This window comes from Brienomyrus brachyistius, chromosome 3, assembly GCF_023856365.1.
Source record: "Brienomyrus brachyistius isolate T26 chromosome 3, BBRACH_0.4, whole genome shotgun sequence".
In the NCBI taxonomy this organism is placed as follows: Eukaryota; Metazoa; Chordata; class Actinopteri; order Osteoglossiformes; family Mormyridae; genus Brienomyrus; species Brienomyrus brachyistius.
In genome coordinates, this window is record NC_064535.1 from 13,167,977 (window position 1) to 13,183,147 (window position 15,171).

Genomic DNA, 15,171 nt, shown 5'->3' on the forward strand with positions numbered 1-15,171 from the left:
CGGAGGGTGACACGTGCCGTTGTAGTTTTTAATCCTTACGGGACAGCGTGCAGATGTGTATATGGTATAGGTATTATATAGAAAATCGACTTTATTTATTTATCTTTAAAATACTGTTGAAAAATGAAGCCCTCTGTACCATAATGCTAATCCACTTGATATTTCACAGGTGGTCATACTTGCGTAGGTTTAAATGAATACTGCATGCCTAGATGTTGGACAGGAGTACAAAAATATTTATCCAGTTATCATATGTCACATTTGCTGGTTGCACACGTTTTTGTACCATACGCTTCTTTTCACAGTTTAAAATAAATTAATCGAACGATAAACAATGCATGCCTTTGTTCTGCAACGCAATCTAAAAGAGCATTAGCACTGGTCTCCATACAGCAGACGTTTGTGCGTCTTACACATCCAAGATAAGTCAAAATTCAGCTGCTTAACAGGAATAAATCGGTGTCATATTGGAATTGTGCAGTACCGTATGAAGGCAGAACAAATGGGTTAGTTTGGATACTTGAGTCATTTATATGCCCAAATAAACACTGTTTATAGGATCAGGCTGCCAGCAGTAGTTACCCATTGGCATAGCGTCTGATTTTGAAAAAATATATTTTGTAACCTGAATAAGTATCAAATACATTAATGCTTTGTATATGATGTTTAGTTGAAGTTGCGAGCTTTGACACAAAGACCATATTAGTTTGAGTCATGCTGTGCAGCAGCCTCTCTGATGCATGTCTGCTGCTTATGGTGAAACAAAATAGTCCAATAAACTTGTAAATGTAACAATGGCAGCATATCAAATTTAACTTGTCCATCTTCCATCAAGTTCCTCGTAGAAGACTGCAAGCAGGTGGGGACTGCAGCATTTACACTTTTAATGGGAGTTTTTATTTTTTATTTATACAATGAGGCACAGCTCATACCTGATGTTGGGTAAGAAAATTAAAAATTAAAGCAACAAACACATGTTTTTCATTAACCCCTGAGATCCATCGTCAAAAACTCAAAAAGTGACTATATTAAAGTCAGATAAAAGTTTTAAAAGTTCTTTTTAGTCTTACAAAACAGATTATTAATCTGGACACAGGTACAAATGTCAGTGTCAAAAAGCTACTTCCACAAAAATCTTAAGAAATCTGGAGGAATTTCTACCAAACACAGCCAAAGGGGTTTTTTTTTGGAGAAACTGTACAAATTTTGCCCATCGTGGGTCTGTCTTCGCGACCAGCTGCGCTCAGCCAGCTCTTACAAGGCTGTACTGATCCCTGTTCTGATCCCGGCATCCTTTGCCATGCTGTAGAAATGCCCTTTCTTGTGGAGGAGGGCATCGGGGGTGTCAAACTCCACTATTCTCCCAGCATCCAGCACCATCACCCTGCAGAGTTACAGAGAGCATCATGTTTTAATGAGGTACAACAACCAGCCATGTGCCGCGGCCCTCCAAGGGCCCTACGTCTGCCGCGGCCCTCCAAGGGCCCTTCAGCTGCTTCTCATGTTCGTCTGCATCCTTTTACCCTCTAGTCCTGCTTCCTTGGTCTGGCCACAGCTTGCTGATGTCTGTAATCACTGAACTGTCATGAATTTGACCTGGTCATATGATATTTGCTCCAGCCTGCAGATACTTCCTCTGGATATAGATGTATACACCTAGTCAGTCACCAAATAGAGCTTAGCCTAGGGTTCATCCCCGAATACTCACTAACGCCCTCATTTATTCATGAGAGGTCAGCAAACAGCCATCCCTCTGCTAATGCTAGAGGACGATGGCTAACTCTGACCTCTGAGCCCCTGGTACAGTCTTTCCTTCAGACTAACTCTAGTTATACGTCTCTTGGCTCTAGGGTCCATGATATCGTCACAGGTCCTGCAGGTGTCAACCTGAGAATCAATTTATTGCAACTACAAAATTCTGCCACCAGATGGCACTACATCTATAGTGAGAACCTACTACCTATGTGAACAGAGGATGGAAGTGGAGCTTGTTAATAGAGGCCAAAGAGTTTGGATGACTACGTTAGATCTGGTGTACAGGTCCGTCTCACCTTGAGCTGTCCATGATGGTGTGCAGGCGGTGAGCAATGGTGAGCACCGTGCAATGGGAGAACTCCTGCCGGATGGTGGCCTGGATGAGGGTGTCTGTTTCAAGGTCCACGGCAGCTGTAGCCTCATCCAGAATCAAGATGCGAGACTTTCTGAGCAGGGCTCTCGCCAGGCACAGGAGCTGTCTCTGGCCCACGCTGGACGGACACACACACACACGTCAGTATTAATATTGTTGTGGGGACCGTCCATTCATTTCTCTGGGAATAACCCTAATCCCAACAATTAACCACAAGTATCCAACCATAACAATAACCTTAATCATAAGTATCCAAACTAAATACAACACTTTTGGCATTTTTAGTTTTTTGATTGCAGCCACATTGGCATTGGAATAGTCTTTGGAGATCCGCAATCACACAACTCCATACCTGAGGTTTTCCCCTCCTTCTGTGATCTCATGGTTCAGTCTGTTCGGTAGCCCCGCCACAAACTCTTTCAGATGGGACAGCTCCAGTACCTGCCAAATTGCCTCATCGCTGAACCTCTCAAAGGGATCCAGGTTCATCCTGAGCGTCCCGGAGAAAAGCACCGGGTCCTGTGGTGCACCAAACACAGCATGTGCAGCGATGCTGGAAATGCACCCCTGGTACAACATACAGGCAAATGTGTGTGCACGTGTGAGTGCGCACGTGTGAGTGTGTCTCTTACCTGAGGGATGATGGTGAGTCTTCCCCTGAGGTCATGCAGGCCCAGCTTAGCGATGTCCACACCGTCGATGAGAATGCGGCCATCTGCGGCCTCGATGAGACGGAACAGGCAGTTTGTGAGGCTGGACTTCCCCGCTCCGGTTCTGCCCACAATGCCGATCTGAGACCCAGAGGTAAAGTGTCCCCGTCACAGGCTGATGTCTCTGTTCTCATGTGTTCCCATGTCCGCACCCTGATAGCCACGCACTCCACATGCGATACACTTCACACGCCCGTACCTTTTCATTGCCGCTGATGTCACACGTGATCCCTTGTAAAACCAGATCCAGCTCCGGCCGGTACCTTACTTTATAGTCTTCAATGTAGATCCTCCCAGGTTCGGGCCACGAGTCTGAGGGGTGGATGTCTGTGACCCATGGTGCCTAGAGAAGCAGCAGCAGAAGCAGGATGGTAAGCCATGTGGAGGTCCACTGACCGGAGTGATGGATAATGGTTGAGAGCCCCAAGCCCCGGGAGCCCCACCTCGTTCTCGATCTGCGTGTACTCGCTCACTCGCTCCACGGCCACTATGTTCGTTTCCAGCTCGGAAGTCATCCTCACCAGCCAGTTCAGTGTCTGTGTAACCTGCAGTTACAGGAGATGTACAGGCAAGCCGGATCAGACTGATTTGAGTCTCGAGTCACTACTCCAAGACTCATGAGTCCTCTAAATTTTGCATGCTGTCTTTATGCCACAAGATTATCACTGGTCACAGGCCCAAAGAGATCCTAATTAAATGACACAACTGCTGCCTTACATTGAGTGCGTAGGAGATGGATAGTCCCACCAAGCCACTGTCCAAGCTGTCTCGGGATATCACCACAAAGAGTGCTGAGAAAAACACCACCAAGTTGCCCAAGGACTCCAGGCGGATGGCCAACCACCTGGAACGTAAAGCAGACAGACACCTGTATACCAGAGAGCCCCACACAACCAGCAAGTGAGGAGCAGAGGCTGGCTGGCACACCTGTTGGAGACGATCCAGGCGTACACGCTCTTGTGGTTCTCATCGATGGTGCGCCTGTTGTGCCTGAGGAAGCGCTCCTGGTGGCCATAGGCCCGGATAACGGACAGACCCGCCACCGTCTCTCCGAAATGAGAATAGATGGGCGATCGGGACACGGAGTCTAAGCGCCTCAGCTGTCTAGAGGTGGCGACATAGAGCTTCTGAGGGGCAGAGCACAAACAGAGAACGTTGACAGGCACAATTTTCTATATAAATTTAAAGGAAAAAAGTGATCATTCCCAGTGCAACAGTCTCAGGTTGTAACTGCCCAGTGCCAGAATTTTCAGGAGAGGCTTAGCAAGAAAGGCTAGCCACAATGCTAACTAGGAAAATGTACCCTTAATGGGGGGGGGGGCAGTCTGCATTGTGGTGTTTTAAGGTCAAATTGAATTTCTTTGTTTGTCTGAGACTTAAGTACAATACATAGATATGACTTTGTGTTGGAGTCCCACCCATGTGAGGGAGACCATGGTGACAGAAGGATGCTTTTGCCAGGGGTTTCAAGAATGTCATCTCACCTGAAAAAGTAGGATCTCCCTGCTTCTTAAATCACATCAAAACACATTCTGTCATACCAAAGAGTGGGGCTTTGTTAGCATTGGTTATCACTGGGTAGTGTTTTGGGCTGCCAGTTGGTGTCCCGGCATTCTCCTGTCATGTGACTTATCATGGATGTCACACGCTACAGGCACACAGAGGCCATTTCTTACTTGCACAAAGTAGTAGATCACAGCCAATGGGACAATTACTGCGATGAAGATGGGCGTGGCAACGCAGATGACCAATAGGGTGCCGATCACCCCCATCAGACACAGCAGCCATGATCGGAAAGACATGGGGATTGCCTCGTCCACTGTGAAAATGTCCTGCAGGGACAATACCATGACAAACAATGACACAAGGAGGGTCTGTGCCTCAAACACAAGTCAGAGCTAGTTCAAGTCAGTCAAATTTTTCTCTGGTATGTTTAGATGGGATCACAGACCTTGGCAAAGCGGTTAACAATCCGGCCCGAGGGTGTGGTGTCGAAAAAGGCCATGGGCAGTCGCAGCACGTTGGTCAGCAAGCGGCTGTGCAGGATGCGTGAGGCGGAGATGCAGCCGTTAGCCATCAACAGGGTCCCCACAAAGAGCAGCAAACCTGTTGGACAGGACAGCACCAATGTGTGTGGAAATGCACCATCATGCAAAAATGAAGTGTCTGCTTTGTTATATATCAGGCTGTGATGTTCTTCTTAGCGTGGAGCAGTGGGGACACCTGTGGCTTCACATTTGGTTATGGGTTCAAGTCCCCACCCCCCTGTTCAAACAGTACAAAAATATCTGGTGTTTTTAATGGCCCCGTGTGCCCTACAATGGACTGGACACCCATCCATTGAGTCCCCTTGTGCCCTGTATCTCCGGTGACAAGCTCTAGGGTCACTGGAATCCTATACCAAGCTAGCATGTACAGTATAGGAGACGGTGTTCTGATGGACCATGGAGGTATTTCCCGAAGTCTTACCTTGTGTCACACCAAGGGCCCCAAAGACGCCCACTCTCATGTCTCGGACAGAAGCCGGGTAGGTGGCATTGTAATACTTCACGGCGTCATTGGTCCAGTCACTGAGCCACAGATTCTGACCAATAAAGGCCAGATTCTGCATGAAGAAGGCCAGCAGCACCAGAGTGGAGTAGCACCAGCCCACGGAACGCAGGTACAGCAGGTAGATGGAGAACTTCACCTGGAGGCAGCAAGGGTGTCCTCCTCAGAGGTGAAGTCTCAGCCACAATGAGCCGATCCTTAACCCTACCCCCACACTACGCCTGCCCCCTGCATCCCCCAGTGCCTCTGTCTCCTGCCCGGCCTCTTGCTGGCCCTCAGTCTGTACTCTAACCCTACCTGGCCTGTCTCCATGGCCTCATTCTCTATAAGCCGTTGGCCTGCTCTGGCTTCCGGCAGCTTCTGATGCTCCTTCACTGAGTTGCGGGTCCTGATCTTGACGCTGTCGGGACAGGCAGAAAGCGGGCACCCCAGTCAGCTATGAGGACCCCATGCCCTCTGAGCCATGCCACGCCACCTGAGCCATGCCAATGCCCGTAGCCAAGTCACCTGCCGTGCTGCTGGCTCCGCCGCATGCTGCACTCTCTCTTCAGTGTCACGGAGACCACGTCCTCCGCCGGACAGTCTGCCTCTGTGTCCAGGGACTCCGGCAGCGTGTCCACAGGCGTGCCTGGGTCAGCATCTGTCCAAACGGCAGACCACATGTTACCCCATTTTTGTGTAAGTTAAATTCCACAAAGCTAAAAAGAAACCTACGAAGTGCACATTGCAGGCAAAGAAAACCAAGTGTGAGGTCAAGGTGGACGCACCCTGCTGACTACTGTTGCTCTCCTTGGCATAGGTGTTCAGGAACTCGGAGAAAGCCCCCCCGCTGGCCTGCAGGCTTTGGTAGGACCCCACCTCAGAAACCCTGCCGTCCACCAGAACCACTATCTCATCCACGTAGGGCAGGAAGCCAATGCCGTGTGTCACCAGGATGCGGGTCTGCAGAGAGAAACCTCACTGAGGGCGACCTCCTGCGTGGACAGCCATGAGCTCTGTGTTCACAGCTGCCACCCCGAGTGCTATGTGTGAGGTGTAAGATGTGTGCGGTCATTACAGAAACAAGAGGGACATCAACTGTAAATGCAGGATGACACGCGTATTAGCAGATTAACTGCAGGTGTCGTGTTTTTATGTTGGTTTCCTGACTTGAAAGGATTATTTTAAGAGCCACTTAAATGTCCCTGTAGACAGAAGACTAACCATTGAATGCTAGTGAACCAGTTTGTACATTACATTAGACAGCGTTACAGGAGGATACAGGGGCTTTGCAGCACTGACCTTGTCCTTCAGCAGACCTCGTGGTCCTACCACCTTCTCGAAGAGGTGCTTCCCCACGTGGGCATCCACAGCAGACAGGGGGTCGTCCAGCAGGTAGACGTCAGCCTGGCTGTAGGCCGCTCTGGCCAGACTTACCCTTTGCTTTTGGCCACCGCTCAGATTAATGCCCTGGTAAGATACCATCGGTCATTGTGTCACTAGGCAGGGTGGTTAACAACCTCCTGAGACTTCACACCATATGAGTCAAACCCCAAACAGCCAGTCCCTCCTCCTCCGTAGCCCTGACCCTCTCACCTTCTCTCCTATCTCAGTCATGTCTCTACCAGGCAGAAGCTCCAGGTCAGGTCCCAGAGCACAAGCTTCCAGCACCTTCTGGTAGCGCTTGTCTTCCATTTGGGATCCGAACAAAATGTTGTCCTTAAGTGTGGCGTTTTGGATCCAGGCCTGCTGGGGCACGTAGGCCAGGGAGCCCTAAAAGAAGAGGTTGGGGTGCCCTCAGGTGCAGAGGAAAACTGGGAGCTTCTGAGCATCTGCACTGCTGCTGCAGAAAACTCAGCAGATTGTAAACGGAGAACCTGACAATCTGACATGAGCTGCATATGGGTTCTGGGTAACATTTACCCAGTAAATAAGCAATTGTGCTGGTGCCCTGTGTAGAACAGCGTGCGTGTGGGACTAATCACTGTACCAGGATATTGATGTGACCCTTGATGGCATGCATCTCTCCCAGGATGGCCGACACCAGCGATGACTTGCCAGCACCCACAGCACCAACCACAGCCACCAAGCGACCGGGCAGAATGTCCAGAGACACACTGTAACACGCAGGGGCTTAAGCATCCGATACCATCTGACACGGGAGGTTAGCAGGATAACACAGAGAGTCAGAACAGCCTTACAGACAGCTACTACTGTCAGAGAGGTAGCACTGGCCCCCATTTTCTCCAATACATTTTATTAATGGAAACACATGGTTCACTCTTACAGTGTAGCTTGGTGTAATTGAGCAGAGTAATTAGGGTTTCATTAATAAATAAATGAGCAGTGACAGGACGAGTTAGCCAGCCTGTGTGAATTATTATTATTGTTGTTAGTAGTAGTAGTAGTATTTATATTATTATTTTTTTAAATTATTATTATTTATTAATTTTTTTACGGTGAGAATAAGCAGGGGTCACATTGGTCATTTTCGCCAAACATGAGGAACAATGAAAGAACCTGCAACCCCGAAGAGCCACTCGGGACAGATGCAGTCAATATCATACAGCATCTCAAAGTAAACTGCTAAATGCGAGTGTGGAGGGTGCATTAGGGAGAGCTCTCACTCGCTCAGAATGGGCTGGGTGTCCTTCTCCCAGGTCATCGTGGCTCCACACACACTCACAGCGCTTTCTGAGGGACACCAGGGACAGTCGTGATTGGGGGAGGTGCCGGGGAACAGCGACAGACATAAAGTCACCAATCAGAGACCCCAGCAGAGAAAAGCGTGCGGGGACCTACTGAAGCTGTTGTCATGGTGTATCGCACTGGAGTCCAGGTCGTCTCCCCCCAGGAACTTCTCCAGGCGCCTGTTGGACACTGCTGCCTGGAATCAAGCATGCAGCTGTAAGGAGAGCTAGGTGCCTGCCTGCCTGCCTGCCTGTGCAATTGCCTGCCTGTCTGTGAGCCTGCCTGTTTAGGTGCCTGTATGTCTGTGCACCTGGCTGCCTGTTTAGGTGCCTGTCTGTCTGTGTGCCTGGCTGCCTATTTAGGTGCCTGTCTGTCTGTACGCTTGCCTGCCTTTTGAGGCGCCTGCCTGCCCATTTAGGTGCCCGTGTGTCTGTGTGCCTGGCTGCCTGTTTAGGTGCTTGTCTGTCTGTGTGCCTGGCTGCCTGTTTAGGTGCCTGTCTGTCTGTGCGCCTGCCTGCCTGTTGAGGCGCCTGCCTGCCCGTTTAGGTGCCTGTCTGTCTGTGTGCCTGGCTGCCTGTTTAAGTGCCTGTCTGTCTGTGTGCCTGGCTGCCTGTTTAGGTGCCTGTCTGTCTGTGCGCCTGCCTGCCTGTTGAGGCGCCTGCCTGCCCGTTTAGGTGCCTGTCTGTCTGTGTGCCTGACTGCCTGTTTAGGTGCCTGTCTGTCTGTGTGCCTGGCTGCCTGTTTAGGTGCCTGTCTGTCTGTGCGCCTGCCTGCCTGTTGAGGCGCCTGCCTGCCCGTTTAGGTGCCTGTCTGTCTGTGTGCCTGACTGCCTGTTTAGGTGCCTGTCTGTCTGTGCGCCTGCCTGCCTGTTTAGGTGCCTGTCTCCCTCCCTGTTTACTGTAGGTTCCTGTCTGTATAGGTGCCTTCCTGCCTTTTTAGGTGCCTGACTCCCTCCCTATTTAGGTGCTTGCCTGCCTGTATAGGTGCTCGCCTGCCATAACGATACCATACCTGCACCATGGCTGAGATGAGCGAAGGCAGCATGGCCAGGGGGAAGCGCAGGATGTTGAACAGAGAGATGGCTGTGAAGGCTTTCTGGGCATCCAGAACATTGTCAGGGCTGACCGACACAAACACTGCGAACGTAGCCAGTGATACCTGAGCCAATCCAGGGAGGCAGGGGTTAAATCATATGTCAGCTGAATGATCCAGGCCACAGCCGGTTAGTAATAGCAGAGGGGCCTTACCAGCGCAGGAGCACATGCAAATATGAACACTGAGACGGAGGATAGGTACGAGAACTTCTTCAGAACAGACAGCTCCTGGTTCCTGATGCCCTGGATCTGGGCCTGGAATGATGCCTCCCAAGCATACAGCTTGAGAACCTGAATTAAAAAGACAGAACACAGACTCAGCAGAGACAGACAGAGTCAGGGCATGGAGTCAGCAGGGACCGGACAGAGTCAGGGCATGGAGTCAGCAGAGACCGGACAGAGTCATAGCATGGAGTCAGCAGAGACTGGACAGAGTCATAGCATGGAGTCAACAGAGACCGGACAGAGTCAAAGCATGGAGTCAGCAGAGACCGGACAGAGTCAGGGCATGGAGTCAGCAGAGACCGGACAGAGTCATAGCATGGAGTGAGCGGAGACAGAACGCAATCAGAGCACAGTATCAGGGAAGACAGGATGCAGTTCAGACACAAAGTCAGTAGAAACAGGACATAGTCTGGGCACAGAGTCAGCAGAGACAGGACAGGATCAGGGCACAGAGTGAGTGAGACGGGGCAGAGTCAAGGCACAGAGTCAGCAAAGACAGGACAAAGTCAGGACAGGAGTGAGTGGTGACAGGACAGAGTCAGGGCACAATGAAGTTTGTGTGTTAATCCAGAGAGCTGTCCCAAGGCCCAGAGCAGTAAAGCGTCTGTTTAGGTCCCCTCACATCCCACCCCCTCTCCTTGCTTCTTTATGTTTTTGTATTGATTTTTTAATGCAGTATCGATCCCTTTAAGTCACCCATAACTAATAACCCATGCAAGCTGTAGTGACACCATTACCTTAATGCCATTCAGGATTTCATTCATAATTTTTAGGCGCTTGTCCTTGAACTTCATATTCTCCACCTGGAAAGAATCTCACTGATTATATGGTAATAATAATAATGGGGCTGCACTGTGCGTGTGCTCTCTGACTGTGCTGCCTAATTGTGCCATCTGATTGTGCTCTCTGACTGTGCTGCATGACTGTCCCATTTCACAGTTACACTGTTCAGACTGTGACTCCAGAACAAAGAGCTCAGCATGACAGTGAGCTCTGGACTAACTCTGGGAGCAGGAAGGGCCCAGAGGTGGACAGCACCTGGAAGCCACGGCTCTTGGTGGCCAGGAAGCCATTGATGGGCACCATGAGCACCATGACGGCCAGGCCGGCCAGTACGGCGGGCCCCAGCTCCAGCCAGAGGAAGGTGATGGACAGGGCGATCTGCAGCGGGCACGACCACAGCAGGTGGATGAAGTTGGTGACTTCGTTGAAGCGCTGAGCATCGGCCGACATCAGGTTGACGGTCTCCCCCACGGTGGACTCCTTCCGTGTGTCATTAGACACCACCAGGGCCTGAGGACACACCATGTGAGGCAAGGTAACATACACTGGAAAGAGTTCATGTGAAGGGACGGTGCATGGGGGTGCTCATGGGGGGATGGGGTGGTACCTTCCTGTAGACAGCAGCCATGATGGCGGTGCGCACTTGCATGCCGAGCAGGAAGCAGCGCTGGAAGTACTGCTGCAGAAAGAGTGACTGCAGCATGGCAACCAGCACCAGCAGCACTGCGTAGAGATAGCCCCACCACGTGTAGATCAAGGAGTCCTGACTGAAGGAGATCATCAGCCTGCAGGGACCCACAGACACGTTAAGGGGGGGGTGGAGCCCGGCCCTGGGGTAGGGGTCGGGCGGGGGCACTCACTTCAGCAGCTGGGGGCTCAGGAAGGACAGCAGATCCTGGAGCAGCTTGAATGCAGCTGATTCGATGAGGACCCTCCAGAAAGTTTTGGCCAGGGACAGCAAGAGCCATGAGCGAGGGTAGTCCTTGTCATCCACGCTGTCTCGGCCGGTTTTCTCTTTGCCTTTGCTCGTATCTGGACCCTTCTCCTCCTGTGGATCACAGAGAAGCACTGAGGGTCCCTTGCAGAGGGGAACAGGTCCATAGGGGTTGGGTGCAGTTGATAAGGAACCAAGGCGGTAACTGTGTCAATCCAACCACTTTATAACCCTAACTAATGATCTGTTTGCATGAGCATACAGCTCATGTGAGTTTTATTTACACAAAACTGCTCTCAGGGCAGAAAGAAAAATGACTGGTTCAGAGAGAAAATCAATCAGATTGTAGAGGAGGCGAGCCCAAGCAATGAGAGGAGGCGGGATCATCCAATCAGATGTCTTAGTCCCGCCTCCAGTAGTTGCTTGGGCCCACCTCCTCTACAATCTGATTGGTTAACTCGCTGAACCAATCATTTTTCGTTATGCCTCTAAAACATTTTTGTGTAAATAAAACTCCCGCGTGGCAGTTAGCTGCTATATCTCCCCCTGCAGGAGCACTGAGTGTGGTGCAGGTGAATGTAAAATAGCTTATGAACATGCCTAAGCAGGTACCCACCATGACCAGCACATCCTGGCTCACGCCATTGGCCATGCCGCTTCCCTGAGCCCTTTTCCTGAGCGCTTTCCCCTGCCGCATGCGCAGAGTGGCCCTCGCTCTGTGCAGCTGCTGCTGCATATGCGCTTCGAACGTTCGGCAGATGCTCTGAGTGGAAGCTTTCTCGCTGAGCTCCCACAGGTCATCCTGCACCAGCGGTCGTTTGAAGCCCGTCACCACCATGCTGCACAGAGAGGAGAGGACAGGGGGGCGTCAAATGCAGACGGCACCGTAAGCCGCCCCCCACCGCGGCAACCGGGACCCAGTCAGAGCCTCACCTGTTAAACCAGTGAAACGTGATTCGGCTCAGGAAAGAAGCGGAGGCCTCGGGGCTCTGAGGGACAAGCCGGTAGAACGCGGTGAGCTGAACATTCACCTAAAGTCACACTGGGATGTGCCTGCTTGCCCTCCCTGTGGCAGACATCTGTCTATGTCCAGTGGGCTGTGAGGCTACCAGGCAGCAGCCTTAAAGCCGGAAGCTGACCTTCTTCTCCATGCCAGTGGGTGTCTGTGGAACGTCTGGGAGGGCAGACAACACGAGCGCCACCAGTTGCAGACCATAGGACACATAGAACAGGCAGAAGCGTGGCAGGTCCGGTACCCCGCCCTGAGGTGACACAAGGGAACGTGGATGGAGAACAGAAGCGAGAGGAAAGAGAAGGGAGGAGAGAATGGGAGTGAGAGGGGAGAAGAGAGACCAAGAGGGGAGATAAAGAATAGGAGTGCGGAAGGGAGAGGAGTGAGGAGAGAGAGAACAGGAAAAATAAGAGGGAGAGGGAATAGGAACAAGAGTAGAGAGTGAATAGTAGTGAGAAGATGGGGATGAGGAGTGAGAGAAGAGGGAGAATGGGAGAGGAGAGGGAACAGGAGTGAGAGGGGAGGAAAGAAGAGTGAGAGGAGAGTAAGAAGGGGAGAGGAGAGGGAAGAGGAGTGAAAGGGGAGGAAGAGGAGTGAAAGGGGAGGAAAGAGGAGTGAGAGGGGAGTGAGAATGGTTCGATGCTGACCTTCTCAGCCTTGGGGGTGAGAAGAATCATGAAAGAAAAGACAAGTGAAGTGAAGGTGCGTGTGGAAAGCCGCTAATATCAGCATTGAGGGTGGCCCCCCTGCTTCAGGGACAGTCGCCTGGGGGCCCCACACCTGTGCTAGCGCTTGGCGTAGAAGCGTCTGGAAGGGGAAGACTCCGGAGAGCACCAGCAGGACCCAGAAGAGGAAGAGCGCCCCTGAGTCAACGGCATCGGCTGTCCTGCGCACCCCCTCCTGAGACAGCAGCACCAGTAACTGGGGGGGTGGGGAGGCAGCGGAGAGTTAGAGCCTCACGGGGGGGTTGCATAGTGGGTGGGCACTGCAGAGGGGCAGCTGCAAACCTCCTACTAATGCAGTTAACACATAGAAAATAGTACAACATAGATCAGCTTCATCTTACCCATGAGGTGGCAAACAGGACGGGGTTGGTGTAGAACACGGGGGACCGGAGCCCCTCACTCTCTCTGTCACTCAAAGGCCCATAATCCTCCCCCAGAGTGACAGCGAGGCCAGCAACAGCCGTCAGGAACAAGAGGGCAACCAGACCCTGTGGAGCCAGCAGAGTAGAATGGGGCAGAAAGGTGAGCAGACCCTGCGTAAGCTCGCTATAATCAGACACCTCGATTCGGGTACCGGTACCTGCTTGCAGATGTAGAGCCAAGAAAAGCCCGGTGAGGGGGCGGCTCCTCTGAAGAGCCTGGCGAGGTGCCAGGGGGCACTGAGCCACAGGAAACCCAGGGGGAGCCAGACCAGGACAGTCTGCTCCAAACACACAGGCAAGTCCGGGTCTGGGCGCTCCAGGAAGGAGGAGTTCTGCAGAAGAGCCAGGGACAGCTGAGGGCATGCAGGGACACACCCCCTCCCAGAGAGCCCATTTAGTGAATAAAAACACAGGCAGATCTACTCTGGCAGCATCGAATGTCCAATCATTCATTAAACTTAACTGCGCTACATATCGTAATGGGATAGTACAACCTGTATAACATTTATGCAAATGCAAGCAGGTTTTCAACTACAGGTGATATTCCACACATTGGTCAAATGAGTGAGAGCCTACAGACACATTGAAACCCTTATAAAAGCGACTGACGGAGCCCATTCCGGAAGATATCATCACCCAGCCAGGATGATGACCTGCCGACCTGTTGCCCCTGACTCACTGCAGTTAGATATGTCACTTTTAATAGCATAAATTCTGAAGGACACAGAATACACACATAACATGTATGCTTAGCTGTGCGAGGACACACAGAACACATCATATGTCCACTACAACATACATGCGACATCATATACAGAATTATAAAGCTGTTTATATTGTAAGCTATACACTATATAGAGTTTCTAAGTTTATTAACACAGGTATCAATGTTTTGTCCTCGCTAGATACTAGGAATTCCTCTGTGGAAAACAAAGCAATCATAATTATATACAGACATAAGAATTCCAATGTGCCTGGAATGTTGGTTTTATGCACAAATGGCAAATAAAAATCTCGTATCTGGTATATAATTATAACAAACATAATTCCGACTAACACCGTCCTTGTTTTTGAGACAAGTAGTTCATGTCGATCAGGGCAGGGAAAATCATTTAATACATAGTTGATGGCCCTTCTAAAAGACCAATCTGATTAAATGTTACCCATCAGTTACAATATAACATGTCAGCTTTCACCGGAGGAAAAGGCTCACCCAGAACACAGAGCCACAGTAGCGATCCAGCACTGCCGACATGGGGAGGCCGGGCCAGGAGTCCAGAAGGGGGGCGATCAGGAGCCGAAGGGGCCACGCTGCCTTATAGCGGAGGTCTCTTCAGTCACGATTAACGGCATAATGTCATGACGAGCTCCTTCCGTTCGCCAGTATCACGATGACGCAGCATGTCCCCCACTCGGCTCCACTGCTACCACCCTGTTTATACCTCTTTTAACAGCACCAGTCTAAAGTCCAGCAGGAGACAGCGAGTGAGAGAAGGAGGGAGAGAGGGAGGGAGAGAGGGAGAGAATCCCACGTATGAGGAGGTCGGGGAAGCAGCAAACTTTATATAGCAGCAAACTTTGGGACCCCTTTCGTGTTTGTAGTTTATTAGCCGATTATTAGCGTAAATCATACAAAAGCAGGAATATTAGAGAAAAGCAGAGGAAAATGCAGAATCTTTCTAAAGGAAAACCAGGAAAGGACAGGAGGTTGGGGACAAAGCAGACTTCAGCGTAAAGCCCTAACGTCTGTCTGTCTGTCTGTCTGTCTGTCTGTCTGTCTGTGTGTCACTCAGCCAGGTGCAGTCACAGAGAGCCGGGCACAGGAAACCCACTCCTGAGGACTGGGAGCACGTTTCAGTGCTGTACTGGAGACCAGCAGATAGACCTTCAGTTCCTGTCTCTCTTTGCTCATCTGCCA

General features: G+C 51.0%; 1 protein-coding gene across 1 annotated transcript; it reads right to left on the bottom strand.

The window, feature by feature from the left end:
• Window positions 1-874: 874 nt before the first annotated feature.
• abcc2 (ATP-binding cassette, sub-family C (CFTR/MRP), member 2) lies at window positions 875-14,768 on the bottom strand. Its single transcript, XM_049007056.1, has 32 exons — window positions 14,467-14,768; window positions 13,412-13,585; window positions 13,173-13,319; window positions 12,887-13,027; window positions 12,234-12,356; window positions 12,028-12,083; window positions 11,711-11,933; window positions 11,021-11,208; window positions 10,768-10,945; window positions 10,416-10,670; window positions 10,115-10,180; window positions 9,306-9,443; window positions 9,070-9,216; window positions 8,170-8,254; window positions 7,995-8,061; window positions 7,358-7,484; window positions 6,964-7,140; window positions 6,670-6,837; window positions 6,156-6,330; window positions 5,896-6,028; window positions 5,686-5,788; window positions 5,308-5,527; window positions 4,790-4,944; window positions 4,515-4,670; window positions 3,766-3,965; window positions 3,556-3,682; window positions 3,282-3,383; window positions 3,038-3,181; window positions 2,761-2,919; window positions 2,481-2,647; window positions 2,052-2,246; window positions 875-1,384 (listed from the first exon to the last, which is right to left on the bottom strand). Exons 1-32 carry the CDS (start codon window positions 14,506-14,508, stop codon window positions 1,255-1,257), a joined length of 4,668 nt encoding a protein of 1,555 aa, XP_048863013.1. The 5' UTR covers window positions 14,509-14,768; the 3' UTR covers window positions 875-1,254.
• Between the last annotated feature and the right edge of the window lie 403 nt (window positions 14,769-15,171).